Source organism: Azolla caroliniana, unplaced genomic scaffold (genome assembly GCF_043228905.1).
Source record: "Azolla caroliniana isolate FFs.n. ecotype wild unplaced genomic scaffold, voAzoCaro1.0.p SCAF_3, whole genome shotgun sequence".
Taxonomy (NCBI): domain Eukaryota; kingdom Viridiplantae; phylum Streptophyta; class Polypodiopsida; order Salviniales; family Salviniaceae; genus Azolla; species Azolla caroliniana.
This window is the reverse complement of record NW_028230438.1, coordinates 7855632-7871991: the sequence shown is the minus strand read 5'-3', so window position 1 is coordinate 7871991 and position 16360 is coordinate 7855632. Positions and strand designations below refer to the sequence as shown.

Sequence of the window (16360 nt, the reverse complement as noted above, 5' to 3'; positions counted from 1 at the left end):
CGATGTACTACACTAGGCTTTAATGTTATGATGTACTCCATAGGTTGGTCGCCTACTAGATTGACCCCTCAAATAATGTAAAAAGAGCCTTTAAGTTAGTCCTAATACAACAAGTCAGATAGAGGTAAATTTGGTTGCTTTTATAAATTCAAGACACGCTCGAACTCTTTCCCAACTTTACTTCTCTATTGAACGTTTCAAATTGGTATCACTACTACTATCGGTCCTTGTAAAGCATTGCTTGTTGTTTTCTTTGGGATGTCATTGTCATCTAATGGTTATTGTAGTTGGCCAATCTCTTGTCATTGTAGATGGATTCGAATGGATTGTTGGTGGTACATATCTTTCCTCCAATCTTTTAAGACTATCCACAAACGAATGCTTTCTTTGCATGGTAGCATACACTATTATATGGCACTCTCTTATTGTTATTTTTTTTGTAAAAATGCATTGGGATCCTAGACATATGTACATACTAGAAAAATGATCCAACACTATTGTATATTGTACAACAACGTTTATGCATGTGTATGATATACATCATGTTTATATGGAAACAAACTTACGACATTGACATTAATAATCTACAATAATCAGAATCACAAGTTAAAATAAAATTTGGCTAGTAGAGATTCGAGAAATAGAAACCCCCTAGCATCCTTGGCATGCCAATTAGTTATGCGACATGCATCTAAAAACCATCCATAAATTACACATAAACAAACAAAAAGGACATTCACAATAGAAGACATTTGATATGACAATGAGCAATAATGCCTTTAGAACATGGAACGTTCTCCTTGTTGGACGAGCTTAAAACCCTTTGAATTGTGGGTACACTAACGATAGTTTTACATTGTTTGTGCATCTATAGATTTTCAATAGGCATACATTTATTTTGTATTTTGCAAACTTGTATGTCAAGCAACTAAGACATTGTCAAATGAAAGAGTAAATCATATATAAGAAATTTGCACTTGAGAAAATAGAGGACGATTTTACTTGATTAATAGTGCCAAAACCCAAAGTACATGGATGTTTCCCTAAAGCTAGAACGGTAGAATCAAATTGTACGTGATGATACCATTATTTTTTATGATTCTATTTTCGACACTACATACTAAGCATAAGACATATGTATTGTTCCCTCAAGACGTTGGTTGGCTTTTACTTTAGTATGTGGGGATATTTTGATCCCAAGTTGTATTATAATGTGTGGTGAGTCTCTCTCTCACATTAATTACAATTGTAATGTATTGATTACAAACTGTGGAATATAATTGATAGGAGTGTCGTGTCTGTCTCTTTTATTTGTCCATCTACTTATTTCTTCTTTTTCTCCATCTATGTTCTTCGATTCACCGTGGATGTTAATCAAATAACTGTAATACCCTTCTTATTCTTATTCTTATTCCTCTCTCTCTCTCTCTCTCTCTCTCTCTCTCTCTCTCTCTCTCTCTCTCTCTCTCTCTCTCTCTCTCTCTCTCTCCAATGTGAGACGAGACATTGATTGGGGCACGAGTAATGAGACCAATCATCTATGCACTTTTGGCCCAAAATAAGTGTGAGAGTCTAATTATCGTACTTTGATACCATGGATTGCCTTTGATCAAATTCACCTATGCTTTTCACTATCTTCAACCCAACCCAATCCTTGCACAAATTTCTTTCACAGTCACAATGTGCACTCTCAATTGCAATATTCCCTCTGAAAGTTCTTGAATGCTGAGATTTGTTGCTCACTTTCACGTGTATTACGTGAAAACGTTAAATTTTCAATCTCGTAGGTTATATTTGACCTCCTAAGATGATAATGAAATCTATCTCTCTCAAGACTCCCCCTTTCTCACACTTTTCATAATTGATATCTCATGCCACACAAACAAACAAAAAGAGAAATCTACATATAACTATATACAAATACATAGTTGAATTCGTTGCTCCACACGTTTTTATTATTATTGCATATGTATGTATGTGAACACTGAGAAATGTCAAATTGAGACGAGAACTTGCTAAACAATCATTACAAGAAAATGATCAATAGCTATGTATATCCGTGTTAAGACAGGAAACACTCAAAGAAGGGGCCCCATATCAATGTAAAACTGAAAAAATGTGAAAACATACCACACATGATAAGGTTGCAGAACGAAAAATTAAAGTGACAAACATAGATATTAAATATACATCCAATAAAAAAGTTTGCAGTGGGACATTAGCATAACCTGCTCAGTTTTGATTTTTTAAAGAAGTATGCCAAACACTAAGGCAAGCTTCAAAAAGCACACTTGTTGCTTTAATTTAAGCCATTTATGCAAACATGGAGGATTGTTCCAACAAAAATTTGACATAAGCAAAAAGAGTAAGCATATGAATGAAAAAGTCATTAGTTTTAGGGTTGGCCCATATAAGATGAATGCTACAATTCATTTCATTTCTCACATGAAGAGAAAGATGTGTTATCTTCTCTCTAGAGAATTGATTATGTGTAGTGAAACCCGAAATGAGTTGTTCTCATAGGAAAAAAGTGGGGAGATGTATGGAATTAAAGCGGAGTATAAATTTGCAAAAGGGGAATTGTAAATCACGGTATAAGTAAATAGATAGGGGAGAAATTGTGGAAATGAGCGAGTGAGATAGATTCAACAAACTTTGCAAGGGATAAAGTTGATATTACCCTTTTATACTGTGCATTTTTTCTATATATTATTATCTCATATGTAGTTAGTGGTGCTACTTATGCACTATGGATACTTTTAAACATAGAGGCTCTTTCTCTCTCTCTCTCTCTCTCATAGTTACAAGCTTGGGGCAAGGAGGGGGATAACCCACGTCTCTTAGGATTTAGGAATGACAATGTATTTAGTCTCTCAATTCTCAAGGAAGACTTCAAAGGCAAAAGAAGAGTGTATGTTGTGTATCCCATCTAACAAACCTAATCCTTTGTATGTATATATATTGCATGGTATATATGAATATACTTCAATGATATGTCACTCACTTTCTCTTCATATTATATATGTGTATGTTTAGATGTGTATCTTTCTTACCCATGTATACACATATATATATGTGTGTGTTAGGTACTCTTCTAGCCAACCTAATTGCATTACTTAAATATATATTAAAGATCTATCGAGAGAGATGTATCATTCACTCATGTCCCTATCTAACCCTCCTGACTCACATTAGGGGGGGGGGGGGGGGGGGGGAACCTACCTAGCCCAAAGACGCATGCATGCAATGAATGCATAATAAGATTTTAGTAGAATTTTTCCTCGTTGTAAAAATAATCGATTATCTCTCATTAAGGAAACTTAAATCTCTCTATCTATCTCTCTCTCAAGTATATTGATCATACTTTAACAAATATTGCCTATCGCGATAATTTGCCGCTAGATGACATTGCATAACTTGTATAGGGTTGGGAGGACTTTTACCCTATTGGGTGCCCCCCCCGTCCACCATTGCAAATCCCACTTATTGCAAGAATTTACGAAGAAACCAACTTACACCATAGGACATTGGAGCAAATTTTTTGTTCATAGTGGGGTAGTTTATCGTAGTTGTCGAACCATGTTTTTATGTTCATCACCTCATCCCCACTGAAAAAAGGCATCTCTTATCACATATTTGTGTTACAAACAGACAATCATGAGCAAGGATGTGGGTGATCATCGGGTGAGTCGGAATGGTGAGCCCACCCGTCTCTCTTTTGTGCTGGACAGAACTTTACGACATGAGGGGATGCCGTTCTCTTTTTCTCCAAGCCAGAACAAACACACACATACAGACACGCACATGCACACATGAAGCACACAAGACACAAAGCACAGACTACACACTAAAGCACTAACTAACACACTACACACACAAAGGAACATACATACATACACACAAAGAAGCACAAAAAGGCTTCCCGCGACTCTCTTTCTAGATGGCTTTGTTGCATGGACGGAGGAGAACACACACATGATACCTCGTTGTGCTTTGTCAGTCAGTCTTCGTTTCATACATTCTCTTTCTAGTTGGTTGGCACCGTTGCTTGTATTGAGAACACACACACACGCACACACACGCACACACACACACACACACACACACACACACACACACACATGCACGCATGATACCTCGTTGTGCCATGTCTTTATGTCGTCTCCGTTTCATACACTTGGGGGGGGGGGGTGGGGGTGGGCGGGGGCATATATTGTATTGATTCATGGCCATTTCCTCTCCTCCTCCTCTCTCTCTCTCTCTCTCTCTCTCTCTCTCTCTCCTCTCATCAACAAGGTTTTTGGTTCTTCCTTTCTCTCTCTCTCTCTTTCTTAATTTGAACGTTGGGTGGAGGAGGAGAGAGAGAGAGACATTTTGTTGGATCCCCTCCACAAGAAGAAGGAAGAAGGAAGGAGGAAGAAAAACACCAGAAAAGTTTGCTTCAGCAAATTTAAATCGAGAAAGAAAAAAGGAAAAAAGGAAAAAAAAGAAAAACAGAAAAAAACAAAAAACAAAAGCAATAAATACCACACGCACATCAAAAACTCTTTTGTTTTCTTCATCTTCTCTCTCTCTCTCTCTCTCTCTCTCTCATAACTTCTTCTTCTTCTTCTTCTTCTTTCTCTCTCTCTCTCTCTCTACCTCTCTGCTTCTGTGTGTGTGTGTCTCTCTCTACCTCTCTGCTTCTGTGTGTGTGTCTCTCTCTACCTCTCTGCTTCTGTGTGTGTGTGTGTCTCTCTCTCTACCCCCTCTGCTTCTGTGTGTGTGTGTCTCTCTCTGTCTTCCCTTTCTTTCTCTGCCTCTCTCTCTCTCTCTCTCTCTCTTTCTCTCTCTACCTCTCTGCTTCTGTGTGTGCCTCTCTCTCTCTCTCTCTATCTTTTCCTCTTCCTATCCATCTGTCTAGCAAGAAGCATTTCCGTCTTCTTCTTCTTCTTCATTCACTCCTCCATTCTCTCTCTCTGTCTGTCTGCCTCTTTCTCTCTCTGCAGGAAAGATCGCAGAGAAGAAGAGGAAGGAAAGGAAAGGAAAGGAAAGGAAAAGGAAGAAAGAACAAGAACCAGTGCCAGCAGTGGTGGGCCAGAACAGAGAAGAGAGAAAAAGAGACAGAAAGAGAAGAGAGAGAAGGAAGAAAGTAGAAGAAGAAGAAGAAGAAGAAGAAGAAGAAGAAGAAGAAGAAGAACAGGGGGCCACAGACAGACAGCAGTCTACAGACACACACACACACACACACACACACACACACACTTATACAGACATACATACATACAGATATACATACAGATATCCATACATACATACACAGAGCTTTTGCCATTAGACCTGTAATCACCATCATCATCACCACCCAAATGTATGTTTGTTTATGTGTATATATATACTATATACTATATACTATATATACTCTGTATGTATCTTACTCACAGAATTAAGTAAGCAAATCCATATCCATAAGACCTCAAACAACATATCCCAGAAAGAAAGAGCAGGAAAGATAAAAAGGAAAGAAGAACAGAGAAGAGAAAGAGAGGCTCTTTCTTCTTCTTTTTTAAAACTAGTAATGGTGCAGAGGTAGAGAAGAGAAGAGAAAGAAGCAAGATCTCCATAATTCTCTCTCTTCACAGACACTATTATTCTCTCTCTCTCTCTCTCACACACACACACACAGACACACAATCTATCTATCTATCTATTTACCTCCCCTGTTTCTGGTCTCTCTTCCTTTCTCCTGATCTGTCTTTGTCATTTCGGGTCTGATTGCCACACTGAAAGAGAGACGCCATTGTTCCTTACATGATGTATGTATACAGCATTCATTCATATGCACAGGGGAGAATGGTTGCTTGACAACAGGGTTATATCTTCAGAAAAGGTTGGACCAAGCCAAAGCAAAAACCTTGCAACACAAGGAAACCTCACCACAAGACCAAACCAGATTCCAGAAAGAAAGAGGAGACAGAACAGAACAGAACAGAAAAGAAAAGAAAAGAAAAGAGAAGAAAAGAAAAGAAAAGGAAGAAATATATTCTGCACACCATGGGGAAGCTTTTCTTTAGCTTCTCTAAGGCAGAGTCATCCCCTCCATCTCCATCTCCATCTCCTCCTCCTCCTTCTCTGTCTCTCCCATCTTCTGCACATGTTTCTTCTGCCAAGGTTAACTCTCTCTCCAAGAGGTTGAAAGTGGCTAAGGTACTTCTGTTCCCTAGGAGTAGAATGCAAGTGTGGATCATCAGGCTCAGTACAAGTATTCTGGTATGGACATGCCTCCTACAAGTCTTAGCTTTGGGTGGACAGCTATGGGGTCCTTATCACAGTCTTCTTCATGGGTGGCCTTCTTGTTTCAATGAGAGACGCGAGTTCGAATCCGAACACCAAGATTCCTCTTCATCCATCATTCCTGTTACTACTACTACTACTACTACTACTACTACTGCTACTACTACTGCTACTACTACTGTTTCTCATACGCCCACTGCTTCTTCTTTTGTGTCGTCAACAAGTTCTCTTGTTCCAAGTAAGATCATCTATTCATTCATTCATTTCTTTCTTTCTTACTATCTTTTATTATTATTTGATGATTATAGATTGGTTCATATCCTATAGGCATGTAGAACTTATTTTCGGATCTATTTTAAAAAGGCATTGATGCAATGCAAATAAAAAATTTCTCTATGGTTTGATGGCCTATCACTTTGGGCATTTGATTGGACAATTCAAGGGTGTCTATCACATAATAAGTCTTGTAATCTGTCTTTCCTAGGGGCATTGATGCAATGCAAATCCAATCTTTTGCGATGGTGGGGGGGGTCAAAAGTTGATTGCCCATCATGCTGTGCATTCTGCACTTAGTTGTGTTTAGATCTATCTTAGGGATTTAATGCAATGCAACTACATCCTTTTCTAAGTCGGGGAAATGTGAGATTAAGTATATTGGACATTCACGTGTTTCTATCATGTAGTAAGTTGTGTTTGGATCTATCTTAGGGATAAAGATTGGCCATGTAGTTAAAAGAAAATATTCCGCAATCTGCTGGCAATTCAAGAAATTCGACCACATATAAAGTTGTGTGAATATATCTTAGTGGTTGATGGTCATCCAAACACATCCTTTCTCTAGTAAGGTGAGCAAAATTTGATTGCCTATCATGTTTCACAAGCATGGCCAGATCAATCAGAACTTCATTATATGACCTATGTATTTATAAATATCTGAGATGAGAAATATAGATGGATGTATAGAAATTATTAGATGGTGATGGATTTTAGGCGGGCAATGGTAATGCAAAGACATACTCTCTCTAAGTAGTAAGGTGAGAAATTTGATTGGCTATATGACAAGCATGATCAGATAAACTAGAACTTCATTCTACAGATTTAAAGTGGGAAATACAGATGGATGTATAGAAAGGATTAGATTGTCATGGATGTTTAGAAATCTTTATAATGAGGAAACGTGGAGATGGCCACTAATGTATTGATGTATGCAGGGTCCTACATCAACAATGGTTATCTTCTGGTTTCTTGCAATGGAGGCCTCAATCAAATGCGGGCAGCGGTATTATTTCTTCCCCGAACATTATTATTAACAAATCAAGGATATCAATTGATCTTCATGGATAATATTTGCTTACTACTTTATTTTCAGATATGTGATATGGTTGCTGTTGCACGGCTTTTGAATTTGACTCTCATTGTCCCAGAGCTTGATAAGACATCTTTCTGGAATGATCCCAGGTGAGAGAAGAAAAATAATGTTTTTGACGTGAGATTTTTTATTATTGTAGCTTATCATTTCATAACATGTAGTTGTAAATATGGTTAACATGAAAACATGCATTTAAGGAGGTTATCAATTTGTTTCTGAGCTTTTCCCACATGTACATGTCTCTTCCTTCCTTGGTGCATATACATACTATAGCCCAACATGAGTGAAACTGTGGCATGTTTGAGTGTGGATCCATAACATGTAATTGGACAAGCATACGCTTAACATGAAAGTAAGCATTTAATGAGGTTTCCTATGTGTTTTTTTAGCTTTTCTCAATGGTAGGGTCACCTTGTATATATGCACATACAGGCTATATTCCAACATAATGTTAGGCTATGGCTCCATAGTATTAATTGTGCATATTCATAAGATGAAGATATGCATTTAATGATGCTGCCTATGTGTTTTTGAGCTTTTCCCAATTGTAGGCTCATGTTTTCATCCATATCTATACTATATGCAGTGATTTTGGAGATATATTTGATACCAAGCATTTTATTACCTCTTTGAGAGATGAACTACGGATTATTCAAAGGGTTCCTGCAAAATTTCAAGGAAAAGTGAGGAAAGGCATGGTCTACTCCTTGCCACCAGTGAGCTGGTCCAATGAATCCTATTATCTTAACCAGGTGTGCCCCGCAGTAAACTTCCAATACTAATGTCTTGCGTTTGTATGTGCTAAATAGAATATGGACCTTTCAACATGTCACATTTTTGTGATTTTGTAACACTGATGGAGAAGATCTCTTTGAACAGATACTCCCACTGGTCAGGAAGCATAAGATTATTCAATTCAGTAAGACTGACACTCGTGTGGCGAATGGCGGCCTTTCTGATGACTTCCAGAAGCTAAGATGTCGTGTGAACTACAGGGTGTTGAAATTTACAAACCGCATTCAAGAGTTGGGCCAGAAGTTGATCGACATGTTAAAGTCAAAAGGACCTTTCTTGGTGTTGCACTTGAGATATGAGATGGACATGTTGGCTTTCTCAGGGTGTACACATGGATGTAGTCCAGAGGAGGAGGAAGAACTTACAAAAATGAGGTAAGAATGATTTGTGCCTTTGCATTAGACCAGTGATCATTCTATGACGCAACTATGGATGTACATACTTATATGTATGCATGCATGCGATTTGGAGAACTGACAGCATACCAACTTCATGAGTGCGACTTCTATCAGCCTGATAAAGCAATTATATTTATATAATTAGATGCTAGATATGAAATGATATTTTCTTTATGTCTTAATCTGGAGAACTCGTCATCATTAGTTGATTTATAGAAGGAACTTGGAATTTTCATTTCAGAAGTTACAAATAAAGAACAAATCTATGTATATAAATCATGAATGAGTCAATTGAAATACTGCGAGTATTTTGTATGGATGGATCCATTGGGATAGATCTCTTTCATGTGCACACCAGCACCGGCGATGTTTTTGACGTGCTGTAATATTCATATGAGCTAACATATTGTTACAGGTATGCATACCCTTGGTGGAAAGAGAAGATCATTGATTCAAAACAAAAGAGATTGGATGGACTCTGTCCACTAACTCCGGAGGAAACTCTATTAGTTCTGAAAGCATTTGGTTATGGTAAGGACACTCAGATATACATAGCTGCTGGAGAGATCTACGGGAGTGAGAGAAGGATGGCAGACTTATATTCAGCTTACCCAAATGTTGTAAGTTCAAAATAAAACATCAAACATGTTTTGTTGAGCTAAATCTTTTGACTAATTATTTGTTTTCAGTGTCAGAAAATTTCAGTTTTTAAGGCATCATTAAAGTTTCTTTTATTTTTTGACAATGTTTCCTATCTTCTAGGTTTATACTTGTGTTATGTATTAGTAGTGATGAAATTTTAACATTCATTTATTTGCTTTTTTTCTATGGCCTAATGTTGAGCTATGACTGACATGACTTTCACATCATTTATTTTTTGCAGGTAAGGAAAGAAATGCTGCTGAGTCCAGATGAATTAAGGCATTTTCAAAACCATTCTTCCCAAATGGCTGCCCTTGACTATCTGGTGGCCATTGAAAGTGATGTTTTCATACCAACATATGATGGAAACATGGCGAAACTAGTCGAAGGTCACAGAAGGTAAAACGAAATTCTAACACAATAATACTGTATTTGTTTGTTTGTGTGGATGAATCCCAAACTACAAATTATGAAGAAATTTTATAATGAACTCATCTTGTACCTGCAACCTTCATGTTGCAAAGCACAACATATCGATTTATATATATTTCATAATATAAGAATTTGATTAAGGAAATGTTGTGAATCTATAAAAGCAATAATATTTTTGTTTTTAGATTGAATTGTTGGGAATGTCTAAAGTTCTTTTGTATGATCCAGAAACTGTGCTCTTAGCATGCAATGGGCTTTGTTTAATGTTGCAGTTCATGCTAACATGAGTCTTATTTTTTGTCTTTCCTTTGCTTTTTGATTAATGAATAGATATTTGGGTTATCGGAAGACAATATTGTTGGATAGACGGAAGCTAGTTGAATTATTTGATGAATATCAAAATGGGACAATGCAATGGGACGAGTTTTCGTCTGCTGTAAAGGAGGCACATGAAAACCGAATGGGCATGCAGACAAAGAGGAGGGTCATGTTGGACCGACCGAAAGAAGAGGATTATTTCTATGCCAACCCTCATGAATGTCTGCCATGATGTGATTATCATAGCTCAATCTCATCTTCATATGCTTACTTCACAAGGCTTCCTGAATGCGACTCTTGATTTTGATTGATTGCTTCAAGAATCTAAAAAAAAAACCCTGAAACCCCTTCAGGAACCCTTTGTCAATCTTAAAACCCTAAATAAACCTTCACCCCTAAACCCTGAAAGCACACGGACTTGAACCCGAAACACCGTGGCCCTTAAACCTGAAAAGCCTAGAACGAACAAGGAAAGATTGAAGATGCTGCAATGCAATGCCATTTCAGAAGTAATGGAGTAAAAAGTAAGCAAGCCTTTTTTCTATATATGTTGTGTAGTAATGTAAGGAGCATCATAATTATATATGTACAATATAGATGACTTCCAAGAGACAGAGAGAGAGCACTATGTATGAGTGTCTTCTTTTATATTTTGGGCTACTTATATATGCACATATTGGGATTTTTCTTAGCCCAATCCCTATAGAATAAAACATGATGATTGCTGCTTTTTGTGTTTCCCTAGCTTTTGAACACACAAAAAGGCTCATTTTTCTTCTGTATCTTTCCACATTTAAATTCTATTGATTTTGCTTGAGGGGGAAGTAAAATGCCCAAAAAACAATTAAGACAAAGGAAAGAGTTCTACTCAGACTGAGCATTATTTTGAGCTCCTTTGTTGAAGTATCATCAAACCATAAGGTGATTAATAGTTGGAAATTTCATATGTTAAATTTAAAAGTGCAAACCCATCATCAAATCATTGTCGTTGTCATCATTCATTATGCACTATACATCATGCATTCATGAATAGCTAGCTCATCATTATGCACCCTGCCATGGTTGAAGTGTAAAAAAGAGCATATTGTACATGGTTAACAAAGATGTTAAAGTATTCTGTGGCATCCTTGAAAAATGATTGAAGGTGGCATCACAACCTTAACTAATTGATGGATGATGCTTTTTTGTATGTGCCCTACTGAAATATGCTGTCATTGCCAAAATGCCTATTTTTTTCTCTTTGTTTAATATCTTGGGTTTGTTATATAGCACGTGCATTTTTGTAAGGTATTCAATAGATTCCCTTATGAATGACTAATAACATGTGTGTATCTATATATCATTCATACATCCATCCATCCATCCATCTATCCATACATACATACATACATACATACATACATACATACATACATACATTCATCCATGCATGCATACATTGTTGCATTTGTGGCACCTTTTGAGGGATCATCTATATTTATCATGTTTTATGTTATCATTAACAACCCCTGGATCGTTTGAAAACATGTTTCGTGAAAAGTTTGTTAATGTGGTGATAAGAAAGTCAAAATAATAATAATAATTTATATAATTTGGCTCATCATTTTAGACTTAAGCCACATCCGTAGGCAAATGGCTTGGCATTCCACTTTACCATGCAATGTTATGTTTGTGTACCAAAAATTTCATTAACATCGTTGAATGGTTTTCAAATATATATTTACGTGTACTACACCATTTTGCTATCTCTAAGAGATTGGTAGAGAAAAGGTATGCATGAGGTTGTTTTTGGTAGTCATAACTAGATGTTTGGGAATCCGAAGTTTTCAAAATGAAACATGGTAGTTTGGCAAGCACTATCCATGTTGGTGATGACTATATTTGGATGCTAATTGCATGGCTCAACATGCATTATTGTTAGTGGTTACAACTCAACTTTCATTATGAGTCAAACTTCATCATATTAATTATGTTGTGCATGACATTGAAGGTGTAACATTTTCATTTGCAATGCACGAGCACAACACAAGTCAGAAATAGAAAGAAAATCTCATATGTTTTGTCGTAGTAGTGCTTGGACAAGTCTTATTGAAAACCAAAGAAAAATAAATCTGTTTGCATTACCTCTATTGGGATTTTAAACATTTAGTATTTTAAAGATGAAGAACGCGCTTGGTCCTTTTTGTAAGGAACATGTTTTCTTTTGTCAATCCCATATTGAAGATGATCAATTCTCTCTAGAGGCATCACAAAGATAGTAATGATCATTCCATTCATTTTTTAAAACATTTATGTCTCCATTGACATTGTTAGGCCTAACACAAATCCCATCTCTCCATTAACATTGTTAGGCCTAACATATTTTGGAGGATACCATAGCACATAAAGTAAAGATATAATGTTCCTTCTTTCTAAAGCAAGGTGGACCACAACATTTTCCCATGTTTTCAATAAAATAATACATGAATGTACCGAAGGACATTGGTAAGGCCCCCTCTTAAATGGATTCTACCGACAAAATACAAAAGAAGCTAAAGGAAAAAACATGACTTATCACTACATGGCAATGGTTATAAGAAAGCATTGAATCGTCTTGAACGAGGGGGGGGGGGGGGGGGGATAGAGAGGTGAGGGAGGAAAGCAAGAAGGACATGAGTGTTGTCCTTGTACCATGGCAAGCAGGGGGTGAGCTGCACTACAATACACTTAAGAAGGAAAGCGGAAGGCAAAAAGCATAATAAATAGAAAACAAAGAGCAAAAGAGCAAAGGGCAAAGAACGAAAAGCAAAGGGCAAAGAGCAAAGGGCAAAAGGCAAAAAGCAAAAGACAAAAGAAGTTTACCATTGCTATAGAATACTTAGCATACCATACGCGCAGAATACGTATGCTAACTATGTATTCGAAAGATATTCTACCTTTTGTTTTTCAAATACTTAGAATACAGGTAGGACACGTTAAAGTTTAAATACGTAATTTATTGTTAAATACTTCTTAAAAATTGAAGTTTTCTTCAGAATAAATCAATTTTTAAAATTGTAAATTTATGAAACCCTTTTTGAAATGTTAAATACTTGTTAAATTCATGGAATACGTGAAAATTTATAAAATGGCAATGCTAAATCGTAGAATACTCCTAAGTATTCTAAAACATATTGTGGAATCGCGTGGTAAAACCATAGGCCAAAACCCCTCACCTAACCCAAGTAGCTATAACCAGGGTTAGGGGAGTTAGACCCTGGTTTAGTTAGTTACACCATAGTTAGTAAAAGGTTAGTTAGAGGTAAGTAACTAGAAGTGTCCCAAGATAACCGAATGTATCTTGAAATGTAATACCAAACTGTATAAAAGGATTTAGATGGAATGGAAAAGAGGAAAAGAGTTTGGAGTCATTTTCACACTTTGGTGGAGAAGACATGCAACACTCAAGACACCAAATCAAGAAAGAGCTGAAACAAAAAATCAAGAAAGAGCTTAAACAAAAAATCAAGAAAGAGTTGAAACAAAAAATCAAAAAAGAGCTGAAACAAAACAGGACACTACTCCAACAGATCAGACACCACCACATCAAGAAGAAGAAGCCGCAACGCTACCCCAACAAAACAAGACACAAGAACAACAAGTCGAAACCAACATACATCGTATGGCATCTCCATAACATAACAACGATGCAACAGAATGCACCGACATTAATCCAGAATGTCTGCAACAACACCAAGAAAACCGTCAAACTTTCCAGATGGATCAACTAATACAAGCGGTATCTAACATCGCAATACAATCAAATTTGACTAATCAAGCCATGTTATTTTTTTTCTCTTCGTAGACGAATAGGCATGCTAATCGCCCAGATCCACGAGTACGACCTAAATCCTTCTCTGGTCTACCGTTTGAGGACATCCTTTCTTGGCTCGATCATTTTGAAATGGTGGCAAGCTATCATCAGTGGCCCAAAACACGGAAAGCACTGGAGATGCGAATTTTATTGGAGGGCATCGCGACAACATGGTTCATACAACAAACAAAGGAATTCAAGAACAATTGGTCGATACTTAAATCCCTCATGATCGGGAATTTTGCTCACCAGGACTCATCTCAGACAGCTCTCCAGCAACTAGAGACAATCAAACAAAAAACAACATGAGCCAGTAGCACAATTTGCAATCCAATTACAACAATTACTTACTTGCACAAATCCAACAATGCCATTATCGATGAAGCTATTCTTCTTATGGCCACGACTACGCCCAGATACATATCGTTGAGTGCGCGGCCAAGGCCCCAAAACATTTCAGGAAGCCATCCTCATTGCGCAACGCATTGAAGCAACAACACAAACAGAACTCCAAATGAGTTGGTCATCCAATGTCAATTCTGAGAAGCAATACAATAGCAAACGCCACGCCAATGGAAATTGATATCCAGAACGCTCAACTACAAGCAAGAAGGAACCTGCCAACATGTGATGCACAAGGAAGACCTAAGTGTTTTTTTTGCAAACACTATGGGCACGTGAAGAAACATGGTTGGAAATGGAACAACCAAACACAAAAGCAAAATGTGCAAGTACAGTTGGCTGACAACAATTACCGGGCCGACCTGTCGGAAAATTGAGTCGCAGGGTGTTGAAGGGAGCACAACCCCCGCACATACAAGCATCCACATCCTCAAGTTCTCTCGTGTGCACGGCCATGGCCACAATCCTCAATAGCCCAGATGAAGTCCTCTTCGATTCTGGTAGTAGCATATCTTCCATCAACCAAGATTTGGTCGATCGCCTCAATCTTTCAACCTCTAAAGCCCCCCGATCAAGGTGTTGTTCAATGATCACCAATGCCTATATAAGTCCAACACTACAACTGTCTGCACACTCAAGTTGAGCCCCACCACAATCACGCACACCTTTTACGTACTTCCACGTCAATTGTTCCCACTCACACTCGGATGTGATTGGTTCATCAAGAGCAAAGTCCAAGTAGATTTCCATACGTGTCACCTCACATTACCAGAAGCAAGGTCAGTTCCCCTGTTCACAAGCAACTACAACCAACAAATCAGCAATGCACAGGTAACATTAAGCAAGGAGGTTCGCCTAAACGATGTCTACAAGGTTTTAGCTCAATACCCCGAGCTAGTCCACTCATCTGACAAGCCCACTATAGTCTCACTCCCGGTCCAACATGTCATCAACACAGGCAACGCAACACCTGTCCGGACAACAACAAGACGTTGTTCTCCTTTAGATCATGCACGCATTGACGAAGCAGTGAATGAGATGCTTCAAACGGGGATCATCTCACCCTCACATATTGATTGGGTATCAGAGCCACACATGGTCAGAAAAGATGATGGCACATACCGATTTTATGTTGACTTTCGCAAGCTCAATCAAGTCACCATCCATGACCTTTACCCTCTTCCATGAATAGATGATCTCTTGTACCAGTTGGGATGGTCGAGGTACTTCACCTCTATCGATCTTGCGGTCAGATATTGACGGATTCCAATGGACCCAAGAGATGCACATAAGACAATTTTCAGAACACGAAGAGGCCTATTCCAATTCAATAGGATGCCATTTGGCTTGTCTGATGCAAGCAACACATTTCAACGGATGGCAAATTCAATATTCGCAGACCTTATCGCTGACGGTACAGTGCTCGTATACCTGGATGACATTCTAATTCATACTTCCACATGGCCACAACATATTTAGGTATTACAAGCAGTTCTACAACGAATACAACAACACAATATGAACTTACAATGGAAAAAATGCAGATGGGATAGCACCCAACTAAAGTTTTTGGGCTACATAATTTCTGCCGAAAGCCTACTGTTGAGATATCAAGCTCAACTAGTTTAATCTAGTTAGTCAACACATGTAACTTAGTAGTTACGTAGATCGAATCTAGTTAATGTGTTGACCTTAAGCCTTTAAATAGGACCTTGTACTTAAGTGGGATATTCTAGATCCTCCACTCCTTAGTACATTTAATGTAGGACTTACACATAAGTACCTATGTTCTAGCCACACATGTGCACCTTTGCACATGGGTTGTATATATACCTCATTGTGGGTATTTTTGTATGTTGATGACACTTTTCAATATAGTCAATCATCCCCCATTTATCT

At 37.7% G+C, this 16360-nt stretch overlaps 1 protein-coding gene across 1 annotated transcript; it reads left to right on the top strand.

Annotated features, from left to right (window-relative positions):
* The first annotated feature begins 5962 nt into the window (after positions 1-5962).
* Positions 5963-11116, top strand: LOC147866131 (rhamnogalacturonan I rhamnosyltransferase 1-like). Its single transcript, XM_087316501.1, has 8 exons — positions 5963-6511; positions 7485-7552; positions 7643-7731; positions 8229-8394; positions 8522-8811; positions 9251-9455; positions 9719-9876; positions 10240-11116. Exons 1-8 carry the CDS (start codon positions 6034-6036, stop codon positions 10457-10459), a joined length of 1674 nt encoding a protein of 557 aa, XP_087172627.1. The 5' UTR covers positions 5963-6033; the 3' UTR covers positions 10460-11116.
* Positions 11117-16360: the final 5244 nt, after the last annotated feature.

Bases quoted from the DNA above. Each gene is read 5' to 3' on its own strand.
- LOC147866131 (XM_087316501.1), top strand. From the start codon at position 6,034: ATGGGGAAGCTTTTCTTTAGCTTCTCTAAGGCAGAGTCATCCCCTCCA. The intron at 8,395-8,521 runs GTGTGCCCCGCA...CTCTTTGAACAG, and splicing joins AATCCTATTATCTTAACCAG to ATACTCCCACTGGTCAGGAA. The intron at 9,877-10,239 runs GTAAAACGAAAT...ATTAATGAATAG, and splicing joins CTAGTCGAAGGTCACAGAAG to ATATTTGGGTTATCGGAAGA.